The sequence below is a fragment of the Cryptomeria japonica genome, chromosome 9 (genome assembly GCF_030272615.1).
Source record: "Cryptomeria japonica chromosome 9, Sugi_1.0, whole genome shotgun sequence".
In the NCBI taxonomy this organism is placed as follows: domain Eukaryota; kingdom Viridiplantae; phylum Streptophyta; class Pinopsida; order Cupressales; family Cupressaceae; genus Cryptomeria; species Cryptomeria japonica.
This window is the reverse complement of record NC_081413.1, coordinates 543,243,195-543,270,791: the sequence shown is the minus strand read 5'-3', so window position 1 is coordinate 543,270,791 and position 27,597 is coordinate 543,243,195. Positions and strand designations below refer to the sequence as shown.

General features: G+C 36.3%; 2 protein-coding genes across 2 annotated transcripts; both read left to right on the top strand.

Annotated features, from left to right (window-relative positions):
* The first annotated feature begins 24 nt into the window (after positions 1-24).
* On the top strand, positions 25-4,319 carry LOC131061018 (serine carboxypeptidase-like 45). The gene is made up of 10 exons (XM_057994527.2): positions 25-745; positions 851-952; positions 1,055-1,150; positions 1,286-1,378; positions 1,527-1,612; positions 2,454-2,759; positions 2,879-3,012; positions 3,566-3,661; positions 3,739-3,856; positions 3,948-4,319. Exons 1-10 carry the CDS (start codon positions 484-486, stop codon positions 4,116-4,118), a joined length of 1,464 nt encoding a protein of 487 aa, XP_057850510.2. The 5' UTR covers positions 25-483; the 3' UTR covers positions 4,119-4,319.
* Positions 4,320-24,452: 20,133 nt separating this feature from the next.
* Positions 24,453-27,265, top strand: LOC131858177 (serine carboxypeptidase-like 46). The gene is made up of 6 exons (XM_059211291.1): positions 24,453-24,719; positions 24,845-24,946; positions 25,058-25,153; positions 25,288-25,380; positions 25,537-25,622; positions 26,927-27,265. Exons 1-6 carry the CDS (start codon positions 24,458-24,460, stop codon positions 27,248-27,250), a joined length of 963 nt encoding a protein of 320 aa, XP_059067274.1. The 5' UTR covers positions 24,453-24,457; the 3' UTR covers positions 27,251-27,265.
* Positions 27,266-27,597: the final 332 nt, after the last annotated feature.

Sequence of the window (27,597 nt, the reverse complement as noted above, 5' to 3'; positions counted from 1 at the left end):
TCGTGCCCAAATATCTTCGCTTTCTTCTTGCCCAAAACTCTTTGCACAGCACCTCTTGTTTGGAAAATTTCCCTTAAAACGAAAAAAGAATCTCACTATTTTATGTAATGTAACCGATAGGATTTGTGGGGATGACTTTTTGTCTTTATGTACTAAAATTCCAATAAATTTAATAAAGAGCATTGATACCCTCAAACCCTCCCACAAAATGTCCTTTTTCCCAATCAGATTCATCTTCTGATCACCACTTTAACCTTTCTGTCACACATTATTGATGACAGACAGAAGTTGCTTGCCTGACCCAATCAGATTCTCCTTTTTCTGCCACCTAATGTACTCTATTCTTCTTCTTATCAACAATAGTTGCTGAGATCTGTTCAACTAATACAGAGTTTAAGTTCAGTGCAGATATGTTAAATTACTAGAGTTCAAGTTCAGTGCAGATCTGTTCACTTAATACAGAGTTTAAGTTCTGTTAACTCTATGGATTTAACACTGCATAATATGTTTTTTGAAATGCTGCGATTGGGTATTCTATTGTCATTGATTACTGTTCAGGTAACTTTAAGTGCATATGAACCTGATCTCATAAATAAGTTGCCAGGCCAAAATCAAAACATTATCTCCAAACAGTATGGTGGGTATATTACAACTGGAGAAGACAACGGTAGAGCTTTATATTACTACTTTGTACAGGCAGAGACCAATCCCACTTCTAGGCCATTAGCATTATGGCTCAATGGAGGTAATATAATGATATTGAACTTTAATTTATAGGATATCCATATTGTGCCTTCGAACAACCTTTTTGAGCAAGGATGTAATACTTCTGTTTAATAAATTACTGCAGGGCCTGGATGCTCATCGCTTGGATATGGCGCATTCATGGAGCATGGTCCTTTCAGGCCCAAAGGAAGTGTTTTGGAGAAAAATATGTACTCTTGGAACATGGGTGATTATTACTATTTAGTATAGCATAAATCCTCTTTATTCCCTTTCTTTTAATAACTGGTTAGTGACATGTATCAGTGATGTTTCAATTTATGCTTGGCAGAAGCAAATCTGCTCTATGTAGAGAGTCCAGTTGGAGTGGGATTTTCATATTCCAATACTAGTTCAGACTATGAGTATCAAAATGATACACTAACTGGTACACTGTCTCTCAAGTCTCACTATGTATTTACTTAGTCACATATAGAAGTTTTCAAAACAATAATCACTGGACGCTGTATATAGAAAGTATTGATCAAGCTCCAAACTAATCAATGACTGCCAAATAATGCAGCTGAAGACAATTTGGCATTTCTTTTGAATTGGTATGAGAAATTTCCACAGTTCAAAGACGTAGACTTTTACATAACAGGAGAGAGCTATGGAGGTATAACCAAGTTCTGTTTGCCTCTGTTTTAACAGCATTTGTCTTGTCTTGTTGGTTTTAACCTTTCAACACCTTTTTCTGGGAATAGATTTATGGAAAAAATGTTAAGATTCATATAACTTTAAGGCTAATCACTGTTATCTTGCAGGACACTATGTGCCACAATTAGCAGCCCTTGTACTGGATTACAACAAAAGCCCAAACATCACACCTATCAAACTGAAAGGAATTGCTGTAGGTTTTGTGTATACTACATTCCTTATTTCAAATTATTTTGTCAAAGTTTAATACAACTAATATACAAACATGTTTACACTAATAAGATACGATCACTAGACATATGTAGCCAGAAAAGATTTCAGGTTCTGTCCCTCATATATGTTTTTGGTAAAAACTAAAATTCTGTATAATTTTTTTTGTTCTATGGGTGATTGGGATGAGATGCCATCTTGGGGGCAGTCAGGACTTAGGCGGTGTCTAAATCCTGTGTAAGCAATTACTTTTAAAAAGAGCTTAATTTGGGGGTTACTAATGCCTTAGCCCATACATTCATATTTATTACATTAATTGAAAGCATTGATAGAGCTTGCTTCATAGATAAGCCAATACATTCCCAAGGTTCACTTGAATATAGGATCAAACTCCAGAGAGACCAGGACTAGACTAATTATAATATATTACAATCAAAGTCAAAAACTAATTTGATGGAGGATTCGTCAGATATTCCAAAACTTTTATAGATTAGATTTTCCCAGTCAACAATACATATTGACTCACAGTAACACCAATCACTGAAATATGCGTAGCTGACTCTACCAAGCATAGATCTTCTCAATAAACCTTGAAACTTAGAAAATACTAGATTTCCAGCACACAAGTTCTTCAATTTTTTGAATACTGTACGCATGCATATTCTATTATGTAAAGTTTTAAGCAGAGTTAAAAAATTGAATCTTCTTCATCGACTTGACAAGTTGTTTCCACAAAAGTTTCTAAGCAAACTATTCATTGTTTAGACATAAAAAATGGAAAAATGAACAAATAACACAAAACGTGAAATGTCATACCATGGCAGATTGGCAATCCCTTTTTGGAGATGGAGATGAGCATAAATAATGGAGAATTTATGTGGTCGCATGGTTTGATCTCTGACCAAACCTATCAACTGCAACAGGATGTCTGTAACACTTCCAAATTGTGGCTAGAAGCTTATGTTCTAGGCAAAGAATCACAAGCTTGTATAGATGTATTTAACAGGGTAAAGGGTGAAGTCGGAAATGTGAATAACTATGATGTTATCTTAGGCAATTGTCTAGCAGCCTCAGCTGATCATGCAGTGCAGACAACAGCATCTGGAAAGCTAGGGAGGCTTCAAAAGAAAGTAAGCAGTTTCACTTGAATGAAATCAATCCGTGCTATTCGTTGAACCATAATCAGATATGCTACAGTTGCAGATGAATAGATTTCATAATACTTATATTGATCACTGCTGTTGAGCAGATAAAAGAAAAATTTAACTTCGTTGATCTGTGTATTGAAGATGAGATATACTCATACTTGAACAGGGACGATGTGCAAAAGGCCCTTCATGCAAATACAACAGGCCTATCCTACGCTTGGAGTTTGTGCCAGAGGTATGCTCTGTGGTCTTTGCTCTCTCATCTACTTTTTAATATTTTTGCTGTTACTATTTCTGCTGATTAAAGATGGAAAACCAATCCAGTTGACAAAACTATGTTTGATACACTTCAAAGAGTTTAAAAATGCTCAAGTGGATGAAAAGCAACATGAATATATTCTCAAAAACGGTAGTACAAAGCTAAGGGTTTCCTCTGTGGTTCCCAGTCCTCTGTTTCCATTTCCTATACATAGTACCTAAGTTTCCAACATAGACTAGATATCGATGAAATACCAATCACAAATTAGACCAGAAATCAAACGCCTTAGACGGTTGAATCAGCAGATAGTGATGCTTATTAAATCATATTCAGCTGAGTTGGATGATTTTAATCAGCACATATTAAATTCCAGAGTATAATGTCTCTACTCTTTTACCCATTTATCCAAGTGTCTCATCTCTTACAATTTTCACTTTCGTCTGAATAATTTAAATAAAGGTGTAGCTTACAATTTATTGTTATTATGGATGACTCTTGAAGTACTTAATAATGGATTTGTGTTCTTCAGAGGCAATCTACATTATGACGAAGGAAACAGAGCAATCAGTGTCTTACCAGTCCTATCTGATCTTCTGAAATCTGGCCTACCTATCATGCTCTTCAGGTAATGCCTTCTCATGAAAATACTTAATTATATCCTGTTCATGCATTTGTCAACTGAAAAATTGGATAAATCCACAGTGGAGATCAAGATGCAGTTGTGCCATTCACGGCCACAAGAACAATTGCCAATAATCTGGCCAAGCAGCTAGAACTACTCACTCTTATACCATACAGGAGTTGGTATGATCAGAGACAGGTGAGTTCTGTTCCTGGTCAATGGCCGTAATGGAATTAGTTGTATGCATTCATATATAAGTTACTGATTTAAAATTCGAACCTGCGGGCAGGTGGCAGGATGGACACAATCATATGGTCATCTAGTAGAAGGGAAGAATCAGACAATTCTTACTTTTGCAAGTGTAAGGGGTGCAGCACATGAGGTGCCATATACTTCTCCATCTCAGGGACTGACTTTGTTCCGGGCTTTCATCAGAGAATCATCTTTGCCTGAAAAGTGATCACCTAAGGCTGCAATTGAGGAACAAGGCAAACACATTGGCAGAAGTATTATCAGGGATCAAGAAATCATGGTACCATGGAAGGCCAATAGACAATGAAATTGACATTCTTCATAATTAGGTTATATTTTGTTGGTGCTGCAGATAAATGTAACAATATATGCGTGAATAAAATTTAAAGCTAATTCTTACTTGGTTTTAGTTGAGTCATGTTCTAACGCAAAGAGCACACTAGCTACATCTAAAAATCCGCCAAGTGAAATTGCAGATTTGCCCCCAAACATTAAGGAATGAATCTGTACACTTTCATAGCATGTGCATCTGAAAGAAGATGTTAATTCCCTTTTCAAATAATCAGCCAAAGGACTCAAATTGTACAATCAACAAGCAAAAATGCCCAGCCAAAACTCATGGTGTGGTTTTGAAGTAGGCCAAAGGTAGATTAAAATCTATCATCTGACATTGCAGGCTCTTTGTTTCTATAGGTACTCCATTCAGAGTGAAAGCTTGGTGAGCTGAATCTGAGTCAAACTCTCTTCACTGGTTTCTGCTCTGCATTCTGGAAAAAACCAGATATCAACGAGTAACTTTCTGTAAAAACACAAAAAAACCCAAATGAGCAATGGGATTGACTCAGACGCCTAAAAGGGCACTACCCATATTACAAAATGCGCCATGCTTCGGGCGCTGGATATAGAATTATGTTAATAAAAATATATATGTTATACTTAGATGGTCAGATCATAGAGCAGTTAGGAAGAGGATTCAATAGTTGAGTCTTTTTGATAGTAGTTGTTGATTTGATATTCATATTTGTACAATTTTGAATCAATATTTATGACTTTAATATCCATAATTGAATGAAATGTACCCTTAGTTGTAAAAAGAAACCAATCATGTGATGCCACATTAGCTACACAAGTATGGGGGCATTTATTGCACGACTATTACGGCATGTCTCCATGTGGCTGCTTAGCTTATATTGGCTAGCAGCCATTGCTCAATATTTTTAGGAGCAATTTGTGGAGCAGGTGGCCCCATGAACAAAAAAAATTCTACTTATTGTATACGGTGAAAATGGATAATGGAAAACAACAATATCGAAAGACTAACAAGGATCCACCCACAAAACTCTAGCCTAACAATGAAAGCAATCCACCATACACAAATGAAGATACCTAAGACCATGCAAATAAACAAAATAAACCAAATATACCATTCATAAGTCAAGTAGAGTTTCAATCTTCATTTCTTTCTATCCTCATTGATCATGTTTGATATATTTGCTCTCAGATTTTATGTGTGCACAAGAGCTCAACAAAGAACGAATTGTGGTTGATAGCTTGATCACAAAAAGGCTCGATTGCATAAAATCGATTAAAGTTTTGATAATGAAGGAGAGTATCCTCTTATATAGAAAACACTATAAGAAATGAAATAATAAGATTGAGAGGTGTAAAGGATAAATGGTGGGTTAGGATTAAAGGGTAGGTAGAGAAAATAATTAAATGATAAAAGAGGTAGGTAAGAGATGAATGGCATGTGTCATAGGTAGAAAAAACTAACGAATTAATTAATTAATTAAATAAAGATTTATTTAATTAATAGAAAAAGTGAGATCAATTAAATAAATAAAGTATTTATTTAATTTAAAAAAATGATTATTTAAATAAATAAAAGTATTTATTTAAATGAGGAAAGGCTTAGAAGAGGATTAATGAATTAATCAAATAAATAAAAATTTATTTAATTAAAAGATGATTTAGGATAAAATAATTAAATAAATAAAAATATGTATTTAATTAAACAGGACAATTTTAGGTGTCTACATTTTGCCCCTCTTTGAGACAATGCAGCGTGTCGCATTGACTCAAAGAAGGAAAACCGATACATGCTCCAAGACGGGAATGATATGCCCCCTCGAGAGATTGAAGAGAAAGAGTGAAAAGCGCTGCAGACAATCTCTCAATAAGAAAGAAAGGCTAGAAAGGACTAACAAGATAGGGTGAAGAGACTAACACGGGAGACTAGGGTTAAGTAGCCTATAAGATAGGGTTACAAGGAAAGACATCCTCATTTGCATCCACACAATTAAGAGATCAAAGTGCAGAAAGAGCTTAGAGCAATCAGTGGCAATGGATAGAGTTCACAGGTTCGATCGAGTCCGGCAATATCAGAGACCAGATGACATGGGTGAGTCAGTAGGTACCTCAAAGCCTCTTTGTACGTTTTTGCATTTATTGTTGTCATTAATGTATTTTAGAGTAGATAAACAAAAATGCAAAATCGGTATTTGCACTAGAAACACGTCTAGGTTAGTGTCAGGCACGTCAAGGTAGGATAGTCGCGTCTAGGTTAAGTTTGGTCACATTTATGAATGTAATCAAGTCTATGTTCAGAAAGGACGCGTCTATGTTCAGAAAACACATATGTGTCACAAAGGCATGTTTATGTAGGGCAGTGGTGCGTCTAGGGCAAGAAAGCACGTTTGAGTTGATAAAAAACCACATCTACATTGTAAAAATGTGTTTGTGTCTAAGTGGGCACAAGTCGGCAGTTTTGTGATGAACATACATTGTCGATTGGATAAGTTGTTGAGAGGATACACTCGTGCAAGTGTCGTAGAGAAGACAAACTGATTATTCTACCTTAGATTTCAATCAATCTTGATGATTGGGCGCTTTCATGGCAGTGAGCAAACTATTGAGTTGGTTGTTGGAGCAAATAGAGGGTCATCGTGTGTCATGACGTGGTGTATATGTGTTGTGTTGCATATGCTCTGGGTGGGTGCGGACGGTGCAATTGAAGAACACCACGTGGTCTGGCTGGTACGATAACTGGCAGCTAGTGGGTGTCTTGAAGGCAGCAGGAGACAACAAGGTCACTGGTGGGGTGAACGGTGGTCGAAAGTGTTGCCAAAAATCGGTAGCTGGAGCCAAGGCGAGAGGACTAGGAGAAACGATGGTCGACAGGGGCACTGGAGCGAGGAGAGGATACCGAAGGTGGGTGGCCCACTAGAGGAGGGTAGTACAGACTACGCTTGTAGAAATAATATAGAGCCCTGTAGTGTCAGTGCAGGGTACGGGGGTGAGGATAAACAACACTCCCCCCCCTTCTCCCCGTCCTCCCTGTAAAATACAATATTTTTTTATTTTCAAATAAAACATTTTACATATAAAATTTTGCGAATAAAATAAATGAGAATATGAAAAAGAACATTCACAGAAGAATTGTTATTTTTTAAATAAATCCATACCCTACAGTCTAACAGGCTGAATTCTTCTTCCAAAGTCCGAAATCTTATTTTCACCAAATATAGGCGAATTTATTTATAGTTGAGGGATGAGAAGAATGGAGAGTTTGAATTGATTTAGAATGGATGGATAAGATTGAATGAGAAGAATTTTATAATTAGATTTTGGAGAGTGGAGATCTTACATTTAAGTAGTTGATGTATGTTGGCTAAGATTGATTGGATTATGTGGATGGCTAAGATTTAAATTTGATTTGAATCTAGATAGGTAATAGCTAGAGATGAGTGGATATAATTTATTTGGTTAAATTGATGTATATAATCCAACATTAAATTTATTTAGGCTGGATTTGCATATATTTATGGCACTTGGTGTTATTACTTGTGCCCTTGTACAATTAGATTTGGAGTCTTTCACTTGGATTTAAATTCCTATCTTTTGCATTTTGACTTCAAATTTTTATTTCAAGCCAAGCTTAAATCATGGAGGAGAAAGCTCACTTTAGATTTCAGAGAGTTTTTCCTCATAATTTTCGGGTAAGGTTTTTCCTCTAATGTATCTTATCGGGTTTTGAAACCATTGATTCTTGATCATTCTCCTTTTCCAAATATTGATCATTCTCCTTTTCCAAATAGTATGATCTGAATACATTTATTTTCATTTGATCAACAACCATATCGTGATGTCATTCGGGTTTATCAGTCCAAACAACACCATGTTTGTGGTGTTGCTCAAATCAATGGACTTGAGCAGTGATTTCACTCTACAAGCCTATACTAATGTTGATTGGGAAAGTTGTGTGGATGATAGGAAGAGCACCAGTGGTGGAGCCTTCTTTCTTGGAAATAGAGTGGTCTCATGGCATAGCAAGAAGTAGGAGTCAATTTCACTATCAACTGCATGATGAAAATAGCTTGATACCAATAGGGAAGACAATTGAGAGGGGGGGTGAATCAGTTGTCTCAAAAACTCACAAAACTTAAAATTATTCTCAAATCTAATAATTAAACATGAAAGCACAAATCAACAACACACATAACACCAAGATTCTTGACGTGGAAAACCCAGTCAAGGGAAAAACCACGGTGGGGATGAACCCACAAAATAGGTATACTTTGTTAGAAGTATTACAATGGGGAATGCACATGCATTGAGGCACACTGCCTAGAACTCATTGCTCAAAACAACAACAACAAGGCTCAGTGCCTATACAAACAATCTTGGATCACATCCTGAAATCGTGAACTGAGAAATAGCATCTCCTTAATATCTGGTGCAGTCCCATTGAAGCACAAAACAAATTTCCTCTTCACACTTCTTCTCTACCTCTGAAAGATGTATATGTTTAACGCGCATACATATTCATCCACTCACTCACAACCATGCTCAATTACAAAGATATTGCAATTATTTATTCATGACATCAACCTTGGAGAAATCAACAAGGTTGGCTCAACCCTCATCACCTAATTACAAAAATATAATCACAATCAACACAATATATCATGAGGACCAAGCAATGTTGGTCAAGACATAGCACGAACCCAAATCATACACCTTAAACATGTTACTCCTTCAAGAATTATGCCTCGATCATCTGTAACACGCTACAAACATCTGGTCGGCCAAAACTATGCTTAGCAAATTTTGGAGTAATTAATGGCTCTTAAGGGAACTCAGGAATTGTTTGTGATATGTTGGGTGGCAAAACAATAGATGGTTCTAGAACACACTTTTCTAAATCAGGTTCAACTACTACTTGTTCAATCAATGGCCGTTTTTCTTGTTGAGAACTACTTGTTTTATCTTCTTTATGAATCTACCTTTACTATCCCTATTGTGATTCATGCACCTAAATGATTTATAGTAGTGCAAACCAAAGCTAATCACCTAGGCAAGGTCGACAATTGCATGGACTTTCGCCTTGGCACACTAGTCTTAACTTAACTCACTACGATTTCACGCCTTTTATGCCTTTCCTCGGCAACAATGTCAAAATGATTGGGTAAAATTGTGACCAGATTAATTATTGTTTAGACTCAAATTGGTCTTGTATAGATGTCCTCAGTTGTACCTACATGTGTCAATCTGGGGTCGTAGACTAATGAAAAATATTGTGGCTATTTGCCAAAGGGATGAAGATAGTGACTTAAGGAAGAATGAGATGTAATTATTTGATGTAAGAAACTGAATTACACACCAACAATTATCCAAACTTCAAATTAAACTAACTCACACTTCACACTCTCTAAATTAGAAGTCTGGATTAAAGATTTTACTTCTTGTTAAACTGTGCACCAAGAAATGTGATAGAAACTATCACAGACTGATAAAAGTTGCAGGATTAATTACAGAAAGTCCACTCAATTCCAAATGATTGAATCAACTATAATAAATCTTGAATGTAATCTAAATTGAGCTATCTCTAAAAGCAAGAGATGTGATTGAGTCTCAAAATCAACCTTTGCAACCCTCGTAATTGTTGTTTTCAATCTGCTTTCAAAGTTCTACATCTTTGTTTTCATGTGAAGTGTAAAAACATAGGAATTGCACTGAACGACTTTGTATGAGTGATGGGCTTAATAGCAATGCTAGTATCATACTGAAGTATGCAAAGGTCTTTTTTGAGATCTGTAATATTTTCGTCACCACTTCATCAAAAATAATAACCCAAATGCAATCAAAATGGTCATAAATCTTGACCTGTAATATTGATATGTATATTCAAGTACTTGCATTTGACACCTAGGGCAAAACCATTCATCGGCCTTCTGTTGGACTTTTTTTTTTGCATTATTTGCCATTGCATTTGTTTATGTCATGAGGATAAATGAAATGTTTGCATAAAGAGAATGTTGGTGCTAGAACATAACAATACCAATGTGCACCATGTCTAGTGCCTAACAATAGATAAGAATACATGACTTTTTAAGCATGCATAAGAATAGCTACAAATAATAATGCATACAATATATTTAGGATAGAATGAATAAGAAAATTTATAAATAGATTTAATAAATGATTTCTTTACTTGTAAAACTTGCATGTTTCTATATAGTACAAAAACACTAGGGTATATGCATATATGTAGTGTATAAAAAGTTATTTAAATTTAAAAAACTTATGTGTTCTCTAAATTATGTGATTTTCCTACAATACTCTAGGATAAATATAGGTTTGATTTCAATTTGGTGTTTAGATTGTTTTTATTGTTGTTTTAACATGAAAGAGTAAAAAGTGACAAGAATGTCCTATAAATATCTTAAACTATGAATGCATATTTCATTAAATTAAAATAATTTAAAAAATAGAAATGGCTAATTTTCTACTAACTAATACCAAAACAAAAATTAATAAATAAAATGAAACTTAGACTTCAAAGATAGAGCTCTATATTGAGGATTCATATGCGGTGCATGAGTGTTTGTGCAATACGTTGTTATCCATACATTTGTTGCAATGTTCAACACTAGTAAACTCACATTTAATCTTGAATTCATGCTTGGCTACACAAAAAACAAGAGACAAACACAACCACAACTCTAGTTATGGCATAAGATAATAATAAAAACTAGTTGTTCAAAACTATGAATTTAATTAAAAAATAATAAGAAGAGATGAAAAGCATAATTCAAACCCCATGTGAATAAGAAATACAAATGAAACCTATAATTGGAAAGTGAGGAAGTGTCTGTCTTGCCTAGGATCTTGTCAACAATAGTCATGATCTTATTTTTATCTTTCAACTTCCATGAGTAGCCAAGAATATAAAAAAGTGTGTGTGCTTTAATCTTGCATGTCTAGGGAGGGTAAGTGCACCAAAATGGGGGACCAAAATGTGAAGAGTACAACCAAGATGCATGATCAACCACCCCAATTGCAATAATAGTTCCCTAACTTGCAAAAATGATGGTTATATATATCCGCATCAAATATTCTAATCAGTTGGCTCAACCGAAAAGGTGTGAGACCGAAATATCCATGCGTAGCAACAAAATGTCTTCATAAGATGTCAACTTCAATCTTGATCCAAAAATACTTTGTAGAACATGCCTCCAATATGTCTGGATGCGATCGGATCCAAAAACACCTTGTAGAAATAGAGTGGTCATCCCATGGTAGGACCCACAAAAGGTTGTTCATAGCCTGAAAGCTAGAGATAGGGCTTCACCAAGAGCTTCTAGTGATCATTTGTAGTATTTAAATCATAATATTTTAGATGTATCCTTGTGGGATGATTACTTTATAGGTGTTTCATTATTGTCTCTAAGGTCTCATATTTTAGATGTATCCTTGTGGGATGATTACTTTATAGGTGTTTCATTATTGTCTATAAGGTCTCATATTTTAGATTGGGAGGACCAATTTAAAGGTTTACCTCTCCTATGTGTGTGTGTGTACATTAATCATATATATATTCATTGATTAATAGCTAGATATGTTTGCACAAAGATTTAAACCTATCATAGAGATTCATTCAAACATTCCAAATCAAGGACTTCGAACCACGACATTACAAAACATCACTAACTCGATAGAAGGCAACTTACCATTCCCAACTTAGCTTAACTTGTCTCATCTTGACCAACTAGGATGTGAGTGTGTGTGATAGCTCAATTAGACACATGTTAAAGATTATTGAACCAATTTGTTCTCCTGAGTGATACTCTTCCTTCCTTTTAGAGGCTTGATCATTTTTTGCATCCAACTTAGCACATCACAATAGTAGTTAGATATTATCAAAATATATCATAATGATTGTACATTCATTCATAAGATTTTCTATCAAGATAAATATATTCAAAACATATTTATGTGTTGAAGTATTTTAACCAAACAAAGTAACAGTAAATAAGTAATATCACAATGGGGTGTAACATATTTCCCCCCTTGTGAATAATTGTCCCCAATTATTTTAAGTATCAACTATAGCAAAAACTATAAACATAGTAGCATAATTTTAAGAACTTACAAATTCAAGCAAAACATGAAGAAATTTTTTCTTCATCTTAACATAATCCTCCCAAGTGGCAAAATCTTTTGCATACTAATCTCATTGGACCTTGCATTGCAGAACCTCTCTATTATGTAAGTGGAGCTTGCATGTTTTAAGTCCTCTAAGAGGCTTGATTGTTACCAATCTTGGATCCTATACCTTCAAAGAATTCCAATTAATTCCATGGTTATTACCAAGCATGTACCTCTTAAGGTATGACACGTGAAAGACATTGTACATCCTGGCAAGAGCTAGTGGCAATGTTATTTGGTAAGCAATAGGGTTGACTTCTTCAAGGACCTCAAAAGGACCTACGAAACGTTGAGCTAGTTTGGATGACTTTCCAAAATTTATGGAACTCTTATGAGGTTTAATCCTTAACAAAACTTTTTCCCCTACTAAGAAATGTCTTGGTACTCACTTGGAATCTGCATAACTTTGTTGTCTATCCTTAGATTCTACTAGGCTCTTCTTAATTATACAAATTTGCTCCTCCACTTTTGATAGAATGTCAAGTCCAAGGCTTATCCTATCCTCAAGCTTATCCCGTCTTATCGGAGTTTGACACTTCCTACCATACAATGCTTCAAACAGAGCCATCTTAATTGCACAATGATAAGAGTTGTTATATGCAAATTTTGCTAATGGTAAGTAATCTTCCCACTTGTATTGTTGATCCATGCAATACATTCTTAGTAAATCTTCCAATACTTGGTTCACCTTTTTAGTCTATCCATTAGTTTTTAGATGATATGTTGATCTTACATTCAACTTTGTCCCAAGCAAATAAAACAAGCTTTGCCAAATCTAGATGTCACAAGAGCATTCCTATCAAAAATAAAAATATTAAGAATTCCATGTAACCTAAATACCTCTTGGATAAACTTTTGTCTATAATAAGAGCTCCATTGGTTAAATTCCCTAGAATAAAATGTGCTACCTTTGTTACCTTGTCCATTACTACCAAAATAGCATTATGCTTGTTCCTTGACATAGGGAGACCTTGTACAAAATCCATACTAATGACTTGCCATTTCCTTTTTGGAACATCGTGAGGATACAACAATCCTGCAAGGTGATCATGTGCTGCTTTTACCCTTTGACATTCTAAGCAACTTGCTAAAATCTTGCAACATCCCCTTTCATCCCTTTCCAAAAATATAATGGTTTGACATCATCCAACAACTCAGTTACTCCAGGATGTCTAGAATAGGGTGTTGTATGAACTTCTTTCCATGCCAAATTCCTTAGTTCCTCAAAGTTAGGTACATAGATTCTTCTCTTAAACCTCAATAATCCATTGGGTTCAAAATGAAGTTATTCATACCTTGGGTCTTGTGGATTATCTAAGAGTGATTTCCTAACTTTCTCATAATACTCGTCACTCTTGGATTTCTACAACACTTTCCCCTTGAAATTGGTGTGTATTGTTATCATTGAGGAGATATGCCTCCCATGACTTAATGCATCTGCAACCCAATTTTCCTTTCCCTTGATATAATTAATATTGAAGTCATAATCTGATATCAATTCTAGCCATCTTCTTTGTCAAGCATTCAAATTTGGTTGGGTGAATAAATACTTCAAACTGTGATGATCAGTTTTCAATTCAAAAGGTTTTCCCAATAGATAGTGTCTCCACATCTATAATGCATGGACAACTGCAACTAGTTCCCAATCATGTGAAGCATATTTTTTTGATTATGGCTTCAACTTCCTTGATGCATATGCCATGACTCACCCATCTTGCAACAGTACTCCGCCCAAACATTCTCCCAATACATCTATGATAAAAAAAATCACCATCTAGATTAAGTACTTTTAATATGGGAGTTGTAGTCAACTTCTCCTTAAGTTAGTCAAATGTTGGTTGACATTTTTCTAACCACTCAAACTTATCCCTTTTCTTTGTAATGAAGTAATGGGAAAATCTATCTTGGAAAATTTTGCTACAAACTTTTGATAATACCTTGCCATACACTTTTGATGCATTCCTTGGTATTGGCTATTCAAGTACTACTTTTATCTTTGTAGGACCAACTGCAATCCCATCAACTAAAATCACATGACCCAAATATTTTACTTCCTTCTAAAATAAGGTACATTTAGAGAGTTTCTCATACAACTTATGCTCCCTTAACTGTTGTAGAACAATTCTCAGATGTTGGAGATGCTCCTCTTCATTCTTGGAATAAATAAGAATATTGTCCAAGAAGACCAATGCAAATTTATCTAAGCAATTCCTAAATACATTATTCATCAAGTTCATGAATGTTGTAGGTGCATTCGTTAGTCCAAAGGGTAGGACTGTGAACTCATAATGACCATACCTAGTTCTGAAGGCTATTTTGAAAATGTCTTCATCCTTGATCCTTAGTTGATGATACCTTGATCGTAGATCAATTTTTGAAGACACTGCTACTCCTCACATCTGATCAAATAGATCGTCAATATGAGGCAACGGGTACTTTTTATTTATCGGTGCCTTATTACGCAAGCGATAATCAATGCACAAGTGCAATGTACCATCTTTGTTTTTTGCAAAGATCACTGGCACTCCCCAAGGTGAAAGACAAGGTCTAATCAATCACTTTGACAATAATTCCTCCAATTGAGTTTTCAACTCCATTAATTCAGTTGTGGTCATCCTATATGGAACTTTTGATATGGGTTTCGATCCTGGAATGATGTTGATGGAGAAATCAAACACTCTTTTGGGAGGCAATCCAAGTAATTCAACTAGAAATACATCCACAAAGTCCTTAAGTATTGGATACTTCTCCATATCTGATTTCCTCAATTCCCTTATCTCACCATATCAGCTTCTTAAAAGCATTGGGGTACATAGTACACTACATCTTGAGTAATGAACTCTTTTCTTTCCTCATTTTTTTCCATCTTTACAGTGTAAAGTTGACAACCTTTCTTCTCTGCTCTATGCATTTGTTTGGCAGAGATCGATCACACCTTAACTTCTCTAGGAATTCCTTGAATAGATACCTAGCTTCCTAGATCATCTAGAAATTCTACAAATTTGGCATGGTAATCTACTTTGGTTTTATGTTTCCATAGCCAATTCATCCCTAAAATGACATCATATGAACCTAGGGAGCTAAATACAAGTTCAATTTTGTAGGAAAACTTGGAAGTTCTACCCTAACTTCAAAAAAACATTGCTCCACCTTAGCTCTTGTCTCGTTTGCATACTCAACAATCCAAGATTTTTCCATATAACCAACTTTAGTAATCTCAAAATATTTTTTCATTTCAATGAGCCATGCTTTAGCTCCATCCCCACAAGTGGTTCCTTCACACTTTGGAGGGATGACTTTCTTCATATCACGAGATAGCTTACTTGCAAGTCTTTTTCTTGTACCCTTCTCTAACCTAGACTAATATTCTTCATTGTTGTGATCACTTGACTATGATTGGTCATGAGAATTTTCCCCTTCCTCTTCATTGGAAGATTTTTCCTCTTGCCTATCTGTTCCCATAACCTTTTTCTCTAAATTCTCAATTCTTTCTCTACTTTCATTTATCATAGCCAAAATACAATCCAATTTAGCCCCAATGTTGTCCACACCTTGGCCTTCATCATAGCTACCCTCTAGGTCAGTTCTTGTCCTAACCATTTTTCACAAGATTTGTTCCACCTTGAGGTTTCATTTGTATTAGATCCTAGGATAGTTAAATATAATTTCATAAAGTAAAAACATCATTCATCAAGTGTAAAATTTTTAAATAAACTTATGCACGTGTTATGTCAAATCATATTTTTATTTACAATCAAAAGGATTTCAAACATTAGGTAGCATTTATATAGAATGACTATTCAGATAGTCAAGGGGAGAGTATCCCTTGCATTCATTCTCCAATACATAATCAAGTGAAACATATCCCTCAAAGTTTTGTTCACATTCATGGTCAAAAGTTATATATCTTATAGACTCGTTTTCAGATACATTACCATGGGGATCATATCCCATGGATTCATCACTAGAGGAAATTACAACTATCTCAGATAATGTGGGTATACAAGGGTCCCTAAAGATCATGTCAAGAAAGTGGTAAAGAGTTTGACTTGGCAAGAGAAACAAGAGGTGCAAAGTTAATTGCCTCATGCATGACTAAAAGTCTTGGTGTCGCTCAACCAAATTGTGTTATCATGATTGGTTCCCTCTATGATTTTGACAATTGTTTCCTTTTCATTCTTGACTCTAAGGTAGCGCTCATTTCTGATCACTGACTTCTTAGCAATTTTCCTGAAATGCACCATTCTTGCACAAGAATTCCCAACATTAGACTCATTTAATGTTGGAGGAAAAATATAGCGAGCACATAGGTTCCAAAGTTGAACTTGATAGCTCTGATACCACATGTAACATGCCCATTGTTCTACCCATTCAATTTACTAAGTTTTAACCCACAAGTGAAAGAAATAAATTACCAATCATTCAAGTAATAAAAAAATTATTTTCCATTTCATAAACTAGATGCATATTTGAAATAAATCCCATTTCATTTTTTTTTCCTTTGCATTATAATTCATATGCAATACTATATTCATAACCATACGAAAGTATTTACATTTTCATTCTCAAATTTCAATTTACTCTAGGAATGTTTGAATACATGCATAGCTTCTATGAGCTTAATGAAATGTAAGAGAAACAAATGGTCTAGATGTCCTTGTTGGCATACATCCTCAAATTCCAACCACCAACTGCATGAGGAAGAGTATCACCACACACACACACACACATATGTATGTATGTATGTATGTGTGTGTGTGTGTGTGTGTATGTGTATGTGTGTGTGTGTGTGTGTGTGGCGAATGGATCTGAAATGGCCAAAAGCCTCAGACTGTAGACCATTTATGGTGATACAGGCCTAGGCATCTCCGAATAACATATGGATAGACTGAATGAATCTAGGACCGAAGCCAAGGGCTTTGACCATAGCCAAGATAAATGGCCACTCAATGTGATCATATGCCTTAGCGAAGTCAATCTTAAGAAAGATTGCCCGCTTTTTAGAGCGTCTAGCCCAATCCATCCCTTCCCAAACAACAATAATATTACCCAGAATAAACCTGGACTTGATAAATCCAGTCTGCTCTAAACAAACAATAAGAGGTAGGAGATGATGAATCTTGAGAACCAAGGCTTTGGCAATGATCTTGTATGAGACATTGAGCAAGGTAATAGGCCTCCAATTGCAAATGTCCTCCGAGTCCCCAGCCTTAGGGATAAATTTGATATTACCCTGATTAAGCATCGCTCCCAGGGATTGGGAATGAAAAGATTCAAGGTAGACCTTATGGAGGTCAGGACCAACACAAGGCCAAAGGGCTATGTAGAATTCGCAAGGGAAGCCATCACACCTAGAGGCTTTATCATCCGCCATAGAAAAAAAGGCTTCCTTGAGATCATCAATGGTTAGTAAGAGATCACAGAAGGTTTGCTGAGACTCAGAGAGTAGTTTGGGAACAACAGCTAAGCAATCTTGCAAAGCTTGGGCTATGGCCGAAGAGTCTCCATGTGTTGTGAACACCTTCTCATAATGACAAACAAAAGCTTGCAGAATATCAGGCAGCTCGGTGAGAACAGTCTGCCCCTCTTTGATTTGCTTGATCCCTACAGAGGTATGACGAACGCGCAAAGCCAGGAAAAATTCCTTGGAGGCCCTATCGCCCACCTTGAGCCAATGTAACCTGGCTTTGATTTGAGCTCCACTGGCAGAATAGCTATCTGCAACTTGTTTCTGATGGCGAAGCTGAGCTAATCGAAGTCGCGGGTTAGAATCAAAAGGGTTAAAGGCCAGAGCTTCTATGGCAGCACAAAGATCTTTTGTGGTCACGTCATACAACCGCCTGTGATACATGGCAAGTTGTCTACCATAAATGCACAAAAACCTCGTAGAGTGGGTAATGGCATCATTCCACCACGCAATCCAACCAATGTGATGATGAGGCCTTGGCTCTAAATTCCAAACCCTTTGAATGTGGGCCATCGTGGTTTGATGATGTCGGAGAGACGTGTTGAGGTAGAACTGCATCTTGGAAGGACGTTGCCTAGCTGACTGCCATTCAATGCTAAACTTTATGGGGAAGTGATCGAACATCGTCACATCAACAAGAGGAGTGACGAGCAGATCTTGATCTTCAGAAAAAGAAAAAAAAGATTGTGCAGTTATCATAGCACGATCAAACCTTTTAAGAATTTTGTCAGAGTCAGCTCTGAAATTAGACCAAGTGTGCCAAACCCCACCAAGGTGATGGCGGTTGGTGTTGGGGTCGAAAAGACCCAACTTATTTCATCCTTATCGGTCGCTTCCCTCTCACCAGTTGTCCAGCGAAAAGGCAAAATTTCGTCCTTATTGGTCACCACCTCAACCATATTGAAGTCCTCACACATGACCCAGGTTGCAGGTGGCAGATTGTCAACAATCCAGCACCATAGATGTGATCTATCAATCGCATCATTGGGAGCATAAACATTAACGATCCCAACAGAATGATTATCAATTGACAACATAACCCATACAACACACTGCATGGGATCAAAACCGTGAGAAATAACTGCAAAGAGCCAACAAGGTGAAATGAGTGTAGCAACTCCACCTCGACTAGCTTCATGTTGGGAGGCAAAAACAAGGCTATTCGGCCAAATAACATGGCATACAACATTGAGCATGAAACCAGCAATTTTGACTTCCTGAAGGCAGAGAACATCCAAGCTTACAACATGTTGACGAGCATGTCGAACAGAATACTTTCTAGTGAGGTTTATGAGACCTCGAACATTCCATGAGATGTAATTCATGATAAAACTTGCATATCATCCTCGTCCCCAAGAGAGGAGAAGCTATTGCGCAAAAAATTTGTATTGAGACCGGGAAGAGAGTCCCTACTAGAAATAACTCGTCGTTTTTTCTGAACCAACATCTGCAATCTCAGCACGCCCATAAGGGCTGCAAGAGCAGCGTGGAGAGTGTGGAGCAGATTTCGCAGACGTAGCCTAAGGAGTGTGCACCCAAGGGGGTCGAGCGGCACCCTCAGAAGAGTACTTCCCCTGTTGGTCATGGTTTGAAACCAAAGTGGGCGATGCAGAGACCGCCTGGGTAGACAGTGTCTGCGTACGAGGCTCTGTCGTCGGCTAGGAACTAGAAGCGACGGGAGTCTTTTGGGCCGAAGCCACAGAGTTTTTGCCTTTGCGAACTACAGTAGTTCATTTATCCTTCTTAGCTCCCTCCACAGGTCGAGAGCTCAACCCTTAACAGGGGGTTTTATTTTCGAAATAGCCAAGGGACAATCCCTGATCTTGTGTTCCACCGACTAGCATCGATAACAAGTGTTGGGAAGGTTCAAATAAAGCACCTTCTGGGTGAAGGTATTGCCTCCCACTTGGATATCAACAGTTTCTTTCAGGTCGCGTGAAAGGTCGACCTCAACGTAGACCCTTTGCCAATCGATCTAGCTCAAGGCAAACAACTTTGCCAACAAATTGAGCAATGGTTTGCATGAAAGGCCAACAAGGCAAAGGAAGACCAGGGAACTCAACCCAAATCGAGAATCGTAACTTTTTGTCATCTAAGACAGAAAAGTCTTGAGACCAGCACTGAAAAACCAGGAGGGAAGACTGAACGGTCCATGGCCCATGAGAGAGGATAGCCTTAAAATGGGAAGGGTTCGAAAAGAGAAACAAAAAGAAACCCTTCGTGAGACTTTGGATGCCATCAAGCTGGACTCCATGAGGAGACCAGGCTTTGGCGACCCAATCACGAAGCATGCTTTCAGGAGGGATCCTACCCACAAAATAGCCTATCAAAGTGCATTTTTCAAGCCACTCACAAGCATTATCAAAATCTTGAACAGGAAGCACAATATCAAGCAAGGACATACCTCGTGAAACACTTTCGGAACAAATTTACGAGGGCGCTTGTTCTGGGGCACCATGAGGGTCCATCGCAGCAACTCCAGCACCAGCATCAACTACTAGGCTAAAGTTGGTCGGAGCCATAATAAACGCAAAATTCTCGCAATAAATACAGTATGAAGAAAGCAATACGTAATACACAACCTCAAACCCTACAAGATCCACTTTCATTGGTAACATTTTGGTGGAGAATTGATGATTAGCACCAATAAAATATATATATAGGTTTCTACTTTGTTTCTTAAATTTTAGCTTGATTTGGTTTTCACTCAGCATCTCACCATGGTCGACTTCATCTCAAAACATAGAATGAGGTCAACTAAGTTTTGGGTAATCCTGGAGGCTTACGAACAACAGAGCTTCTAAATTATTACAGTGACATAAACTTTTAAGTTAATGTTATTGGTTGATGCAATGACAAACTCCTTAATCTGGAAGGCAAGTCGCAACCAGTGGAAGGTTTGGAGCAGGGCATGGACATCATCAAGGGATCTCGTCAGATGATGTAGCTGCTATAATGCCCTCCTAAATTTGTATACTAAATGTGGAACCAGAGACAGGGCACGCACTATACCTCAATGCAGTGATTTCAAAATATGCACATAATGGATTTATAAAACTTTCAAGCAAATGCAAGCTGCAGATGCTAACATCTTCCCAATCGTGCCAAAATTGGGCTTTGAAACATAATTTGGGCATCCATCAATAGTATGGTTCTTGTTTCCTGTATTTTGGTAGATATGTATGCAAAATGTGGAAGCATAGACGTGGCATATGAATTGTTTGACCGAATACCTCTTGGAAACGTATCTCAGACATCTATGTATTTGTTCAAAAAGACTTTAGAAGAACCGATCAGCTTCCTCAGAATATGAAATGAAGGGATATTTAATCAAATGCAGACCCAGCGAATATGAAAAGGCATTGATGGGAATCCAATAGCAAAGGGACTTTGGAAAATGAAGAATCGTTTGCAGATAAAAGGATGCGAGTTGATGCAGACGAGGGGGGGAGATGCATGGAGGCTGCGCATTAGCTGAACAAAGATATGTGTGGGCTACACAAGGGATATCGGTGTATCAAAGATTAGAAGATTAGAGAGGCTGCGTATTGTTTGAAACAAGGAAGATAGTGTGGGTGTGGAGTCAAACTGTTAAAAATCATACGCAAAGATACAGTGAGGTCATGGAATGACCACAATCGTAATAATGTATTTGCAGTTAGATTGGAATAAAATGGAGTTGATTGTGTTGCAGTCTTTGTGTGATTGTCATTCAAGTTTGTGAGCAGAGAGTCTCTGCTGGTGAGTGAGTTTTTGAGTTTGCAGGTGAAGGGGAAGGGGATTTGATCTTCTTGCATCAAGTTTGCAAAGTTATCTATACAATTATTCAATATGTACTACATATCTATTAGTCTACTGCCATGCGTGTGTCAATCAAGTTTGTGAATGCATGTACTATGAAACACGCTAAATATTTTTTAAAAACATTTTAAAAGAGTTGTTAATTTTCTATTTACATATGTACATAACAATCATATAAATTGTTCTTTGACTAATCAGATCATCAAATTAATTGCAATCACCACAACATTCACAAAACTATCTTATTTTTTGTCACATTAATAACGCCAATAATATCTGACCTTGCACTTCTTCTTGTGCTTGAATTTGAAGCCTCAAAAATCATCCAATACTTTAAGCCTGCATATAATGAACAATGAAGCCAAAATAGTACAAAAGGTTCCATCACCTAGAATTAACATTAAATCTATAATGTGTTAAACACTCGGTTATACTAAGAAGGAGGATGGGGGGTGGCGGAGGACATGAGAGGATTACAAATCAGTATAACAACAAATGTTTACATTTTCAACTTAATATCATAAGCATATAGCTTAATATCATAAACATAAACATCTCACATAGATCTAATTTTCATACAGCACAAATAGAACACAAGACATGTGGAAATTCTTACGGGAGAACACCACGTCAAATTAATGCTTTCATATAAATTCTTCTTTTACAAAATTCATAGGCTCAATCTACTAGAGGCACCAACTCCTCATTCAATTCATGAGAGATTTCGCACTAGAAGCACCAACCCCTTGTTCCGTTCATGAGCACCAACTCACTAGAGACAACAGCCCCTTATTTAATACTTAGATATCAACATACCCAAAATCTGTACCAATATCTGATCCAATATCTACTCCAAATTTGCTGTTGCAACTGCTTTATGATTGCTCAATATATGAACTAGAACCTATTCCAATTTATGCTTCTAATTAGACATAAGGTCTGCTTCAAATCTAATCCAACTCCTACACACGATCTGTTCAAGAGATGCTTCAATGTGGTGCCCTTCTTCTTTCTTTATATCTCCTCCAAATTTCTTTTATATATCTGCAATATAGTCTTCTCTTATAATTATAATTAAGTAAGACTGCCTTCATACATGTCTTTATACCTTCATATTTCTGCCCTTTAAAGTCTTCATTTATTGCTGTGTATTATAATGATTACACTTCACATATTTCTACACCACACTACTCTTAAAGATCTTCTTTTTCATTCCACACACACTTTTCTGCTGGTGTATATCAGGTGTCTTATTTTTCTTATAGCTGCCCGTCTGTAGATAATACGTTCAGATTGCTGCTTTATTCTTCTTTAATAAAGTCGTTGCTGAGTAAAAAGTGTTGTCTTGTTATACAAATTAGATAAGACAAATTGTGTCTTATTCTTATTTTGTCTTTTGCTTCTTTTTTTTCTTATTTGGTTTTCTTTTTATCGCTGACTTTGCTCCATAATTTAATTCTCTTTTTATTCATAAATGCTATTTCTCACACAATGTAATTAAATCAATGTCTTTAATCTGATCCTTAATCGCTGCTTCCAAATATCAATGTTGTATTAAGTCCATAATCACTGTTATATTTGTGCAATGAAGATAATTGTTGTCTTGTTCCTATTGTATGTGCTGACTTGTCTTTAACCATAAGCAAACTGCTCCCTATCTTGAATATACAGATTTCTATCAACGTTACTAACTGAATTTAGTCTAATTATAATATTGTCTTATTTTGCTTCCAATATACTTACACTATTGTCATTTGGTTCCAATCGCATCATCCTTAACTATAAAGATAATGTAGAGAGCTTTCTCTTACAACCTAAAAAACTATCTTCAAATATGTACATACATTTCAACCTGAATCATGATGTGTTCAGCATACTCTTTATGACAATATCGCCTCTTATATTTGACATCAATGACAGTTCAATAATCTCACTTTCCGATCTTCACATCAATGACAGACAATCCATCTTCACATCAATGATAGACAATTCCAACATAATGGTTGCCAACTGCAACCGACAGTAATAGTAAATTTCGATCCGCTTTGGACTGTAGATACATTTAATAGAGCCTAACAATTTATTCACCCATGCATATAAGGAACACTACGTGATGCCAAAATAATACAAGTCAAAGAGGCCCCATCAATCAGATCTACAAGAGATCTATAATGGTTGCCCACTACCACCAACAGCACATCATTTCAATCCAAGCTGGAATGTAGATACATTTAATAGAGCTCCTTTATATCCATCAAAACTTGGCATCTCTTGCTAGCTTAACTTTAAATAATAATAGTGAAACACTTGCTTATTTCATGCCCAAATTTCTTTGCTTGCTTCGTGCCCAAATCTTTTGCACAGTACCTTTTGTTGGAGAATTTCCCTTGACACGAAAAAAGAATGTCATTACTTTATGTTATGTGATTTAACTGATAGGATTAGTGGGGATGACTTTTTCTCCGTGTACTAAAATTCCAATAAATTTAAGAAAGAGAATAGATACCCTCAAATCCTCCCATAAAAAGTCCTCTTTTTTTACCAAGCACATGGATATTGTATCAGATTTATGTTCTAATCACCACTTTAACCTTTCCTTGCATGACCCACATCCTCCTTTTTCTGACAACTAATCTACTTTATTCTTCTTCTTATCACCAATGCTTGCTGAGATCTGTTCAATTGATACAGAGTTTAAGTTCAGTGTAAATCTGTTCAATTAACAATAAAAAATTTAAGTTCAGTGCAGATCAGTTCAATTAATAGAGAGTTTAATTTATGTTAACTGTATGGATTTAGCATTGTATAATATGTTTTTTGAAATGCTGCGATTGAGTATTTTATTGTCATTGATTACTCTTCAGGTAACTTTAAGTGCATATGAACCTGATCTCATAAATAAGTTACCTGACCAAAAACAAAACATCATCTCTAAACAGTATGGTGGATATATTACAACAGACAAAAACAATGGTAGAGCATTATTTTACTACTTTGTACAGGCAGAAACCAATCCCACTTCCATGCCATTAGTATTATGGCTTAATGGAGGTAATAGATTGATATTGAACTTTGATTTATAGTATACCCATAGAGTGTACTTAGAGTGTACTTGTGCCTTTGAACAACCATTTAGAGCAAGGATTTGATAACTTGGCGTTAATAAATTACTGCAGGGCCTGGATGCTCATCGCTTGGATATGGAGCATTCATGGAGCATGGTCCTTTTAGGCCCAAAGGAAGTGTTTTGGAGAAAAACATGTACTCTTGGAACATGGGTGATTATTACTAATTTCTACTATTTAGTATAAATCATCTTTATTTCCATTATTTTATTAATTGGTTCGTATCATACATGTATCAGTGATGTTTCAATTTGTGCTTGGCAGAAGCAAATCTGCTCTATGTAGAGAGTCCAGTTGGAGTAGGATTTTCATATTCCAATACTAGTTCAGACTATGAGTATCAAAATGATACACTAACCGGTACAATGTCTCTCAAGTCTCACTCTACATTTACTCAGTCACATATAAAAGTTCTGAATATATAGTTACTGGAGGCTCGATATAGGAAGTATTGATTAAGCTCGAAACTAATCAATGCCTGCCAAATAATGCAGCTGAAGACAATTTGGCATTTCTTTTGAGTTGGTATGAGAAATTTCCAGAGTTCAAAGATGTAGACTTTTATATAACAGGAGAGAGCTATGGAGGTATAACCAAGTTCTGTCTGCCTCTGTTTTAGTAGCATTTGTCTTGTGCTTATTGCTTTTGACCTTTCAACACCTTCTGCTGGCAATGGAATTATAAAAAAATGTTAAGCTTAATAATATAATCTCACTTTTAGGCTAATCACTGTTATCTTGCAGGACACTATGTGCCACAATTAGCAACCCTTGTACTCGATTACAACAAAAGCCCAAACATCACACCTATCAAACTGAAAGGAATTGCTGTAAGTTTTGTATATACTTCAATCTCTCTTTTAAATTATTTTGTCAAATTTTTAAAAACTTATATACAAACATGTTCACACTCGTAACATTCAATCACTAGACATATGTAGCCAGAAAATATTCCAGGTTCTGACCCTCATATATGCTTTTGGTAAAAACTAAAATTCTGTATAATGCTTTTTTGCTCTACTCCAATTCAATTTGATTTTAGGAGGAGTTTTGTCAGACACGTGATGGAAAGTATGTGATGCATAGTGCTTTTTTCTTGAGTTGTGAAAACATAGTTAATGTGTTATCTAGTTTTCTTTCTCTTAGAAAGCTTAAAAAAAAATTAATTTGTTTTTTCTTTGGAAAAGTTATCTGGAAAATAGAGAATGGCTGATCATCCCTGAGACTGTCCAGGGACATCTAAGCCGTTCCCTGGGTGTCTCCAAGACGTCCCCTTTAATCATGGATGTCCCAAAAAAAAAAAGATGCATTTTGGGAATGCCTGGGTAACATCCCAAAACATCCCCGTCCCCGAAATGTCCCCAATATGGAGACTTGGCTTATTACCATAGAAGACGCATCCCCCTGTACCCCTGTTTATTTGTTTTTCCTTTCTCTATGGGTGCTTGAGATGAGATGCCATCTTGGGGAGACTCAGAACTTAGGCGATAACTATATCCTGTATAAGCGATTACTTTAAAGAAGAACTTGTTTTGGGGGTTACTAATGCCTTGGCCGATATATTCCTATTTATTAGGTTTGTTGAAAGCATTGATAGTGCTTGCTTCATAGATAAGCCAATACATTCCCAAGGTTCACTTGGATGTAGGATCAAACTTCAGCGATAACTAAATCCTGTATGAGCGATTACTTTAAAGAACTTGTTTTGGGGGTTACTAATGCCTTGGCCGATATATTCCTATTTATTAGGTTTGTTGAAAGCATTGATAGTGCTTGCTTCATAGATAAGCCAATACATTCCCAAGGTTCACTTGGATGTAGGATCAAACTTCAGACATACCAGGACTAGATTAATATATTACAATAAAAGCCGTCAACTAATGGATGAAGGATTCGTTAGAAATTCCAAAACTTTTATAGATTAGATTTTCCCAGTTAACAACACGAGAGTATTGATGACACTGAAATTTGTGGAGCTTACTCTACTAAGCATAGATGTTCTCAATAAACCTTGAAACTTAGAAAAGTTTAGGGTTATAACACACAAGATCTTCAAATTTTTGAATATTGTTTAGTAATAAGAAATGGAATTCTGAGCAACTAATACAAAAATTGAAATGTCATACCATGGCAGATAGGCAATCCCCTTTTGGAGATGGAGATGAGCTTAAATAATGGAGAATTTTTGTGGTCGCATGGTTTGATCTCAGACCAAACCTACCAACTGGAAAAGGACGTCTGTAACGCTTCCAGAATGTTCCTAGAAGTTTATGTTCTAGGCAAAGAGTCTCAAGCTTGTATAGATGTATATAACAGGATAACTGGCGAAATTGGAAATGTGAAAGAACATGATGTTATCTTAGGCAGTTGTCTAGCAGCTCAAGTTGATCATGCAGTGCAGACAACAGCATCTGGAAAGCTAGGGGAACTTCAAAAGAAAGTAAGCAGTTTCACTTGAATGAAATCAATCAATCCGTGGTATTGGTTTAATTATATCAGATATGCTGCGCAGAAAAATTTGACTTCGTCGATCTATGTATTCAAGACGAGATATACTCATACTTGAACAGGGACGATGTGCAAAAGGCACTTCATGCAAATACAACAGGCCTGTCCTACCCTTGGAGTTTGTGCCAGAGGTATACTTTGTGGTCTTTGCTCTCTCATCTACATTTTAATATTTTTGCTGTTACTATTTCTGCTGATTAAAGATAAAAAAACCAATCCAGTTGACAAACTATCCTTGATACACTTCAAGGAGTTCAAAAATGCACAAGTGGATGAAAGGCAACATGAATATATTAT

What these genes read in the sequence shown, in the direction of transcription:
- LOC131061018 (XM_057994527.2), top strand. Translation starts at nt 484, where the DNA reads ATGGATTTAACACTGCATAATATGTTTTTTGAAATGCTGCGATTGGGT. An exon ending in AACAGGAGAGAGCTATGGAG is followed by an intron (nt 1,379 to 1,526) that starts GTATAACCAAGT and finishes GTTATCTTGCAG; the next exon opens with GACACTATGTGCCACAATTA. An exon ending in TCAAACTGAAAGGAATTGCT is followed by an intron (nt 1,613 to 2,453) that starts GTAGGTTTTGTG and finishes ATACCATGGCAG; the next exon opens with ATTGGCAATCCCTTTTTGGA.
- LOC131858177 (XM_059211291.1), top strand. Translation starts at nt 24,458, where the DNA reads ATGGATTTAGCATTGTATAATATGTTTTTTGAAATGCTGCGATTGAGT. An exon ending in TCAAAATGATACACTAACCG is followed by an intron (nt 25,154 to 25,287) that starts GTACAATGTCTC and finishes CAAATAATGCAG; the next exon opens with CTGAAGACAATTTGGCATTT. An exon ending in AACAGGAGAGAGCTATGGAG is followed by an intron (nt 25,381 to 25,536) that starts GTATAACCAAGT and finishes GTTATCTTGCAG; the next exon opens with GACACTATGTGCCACAATTA.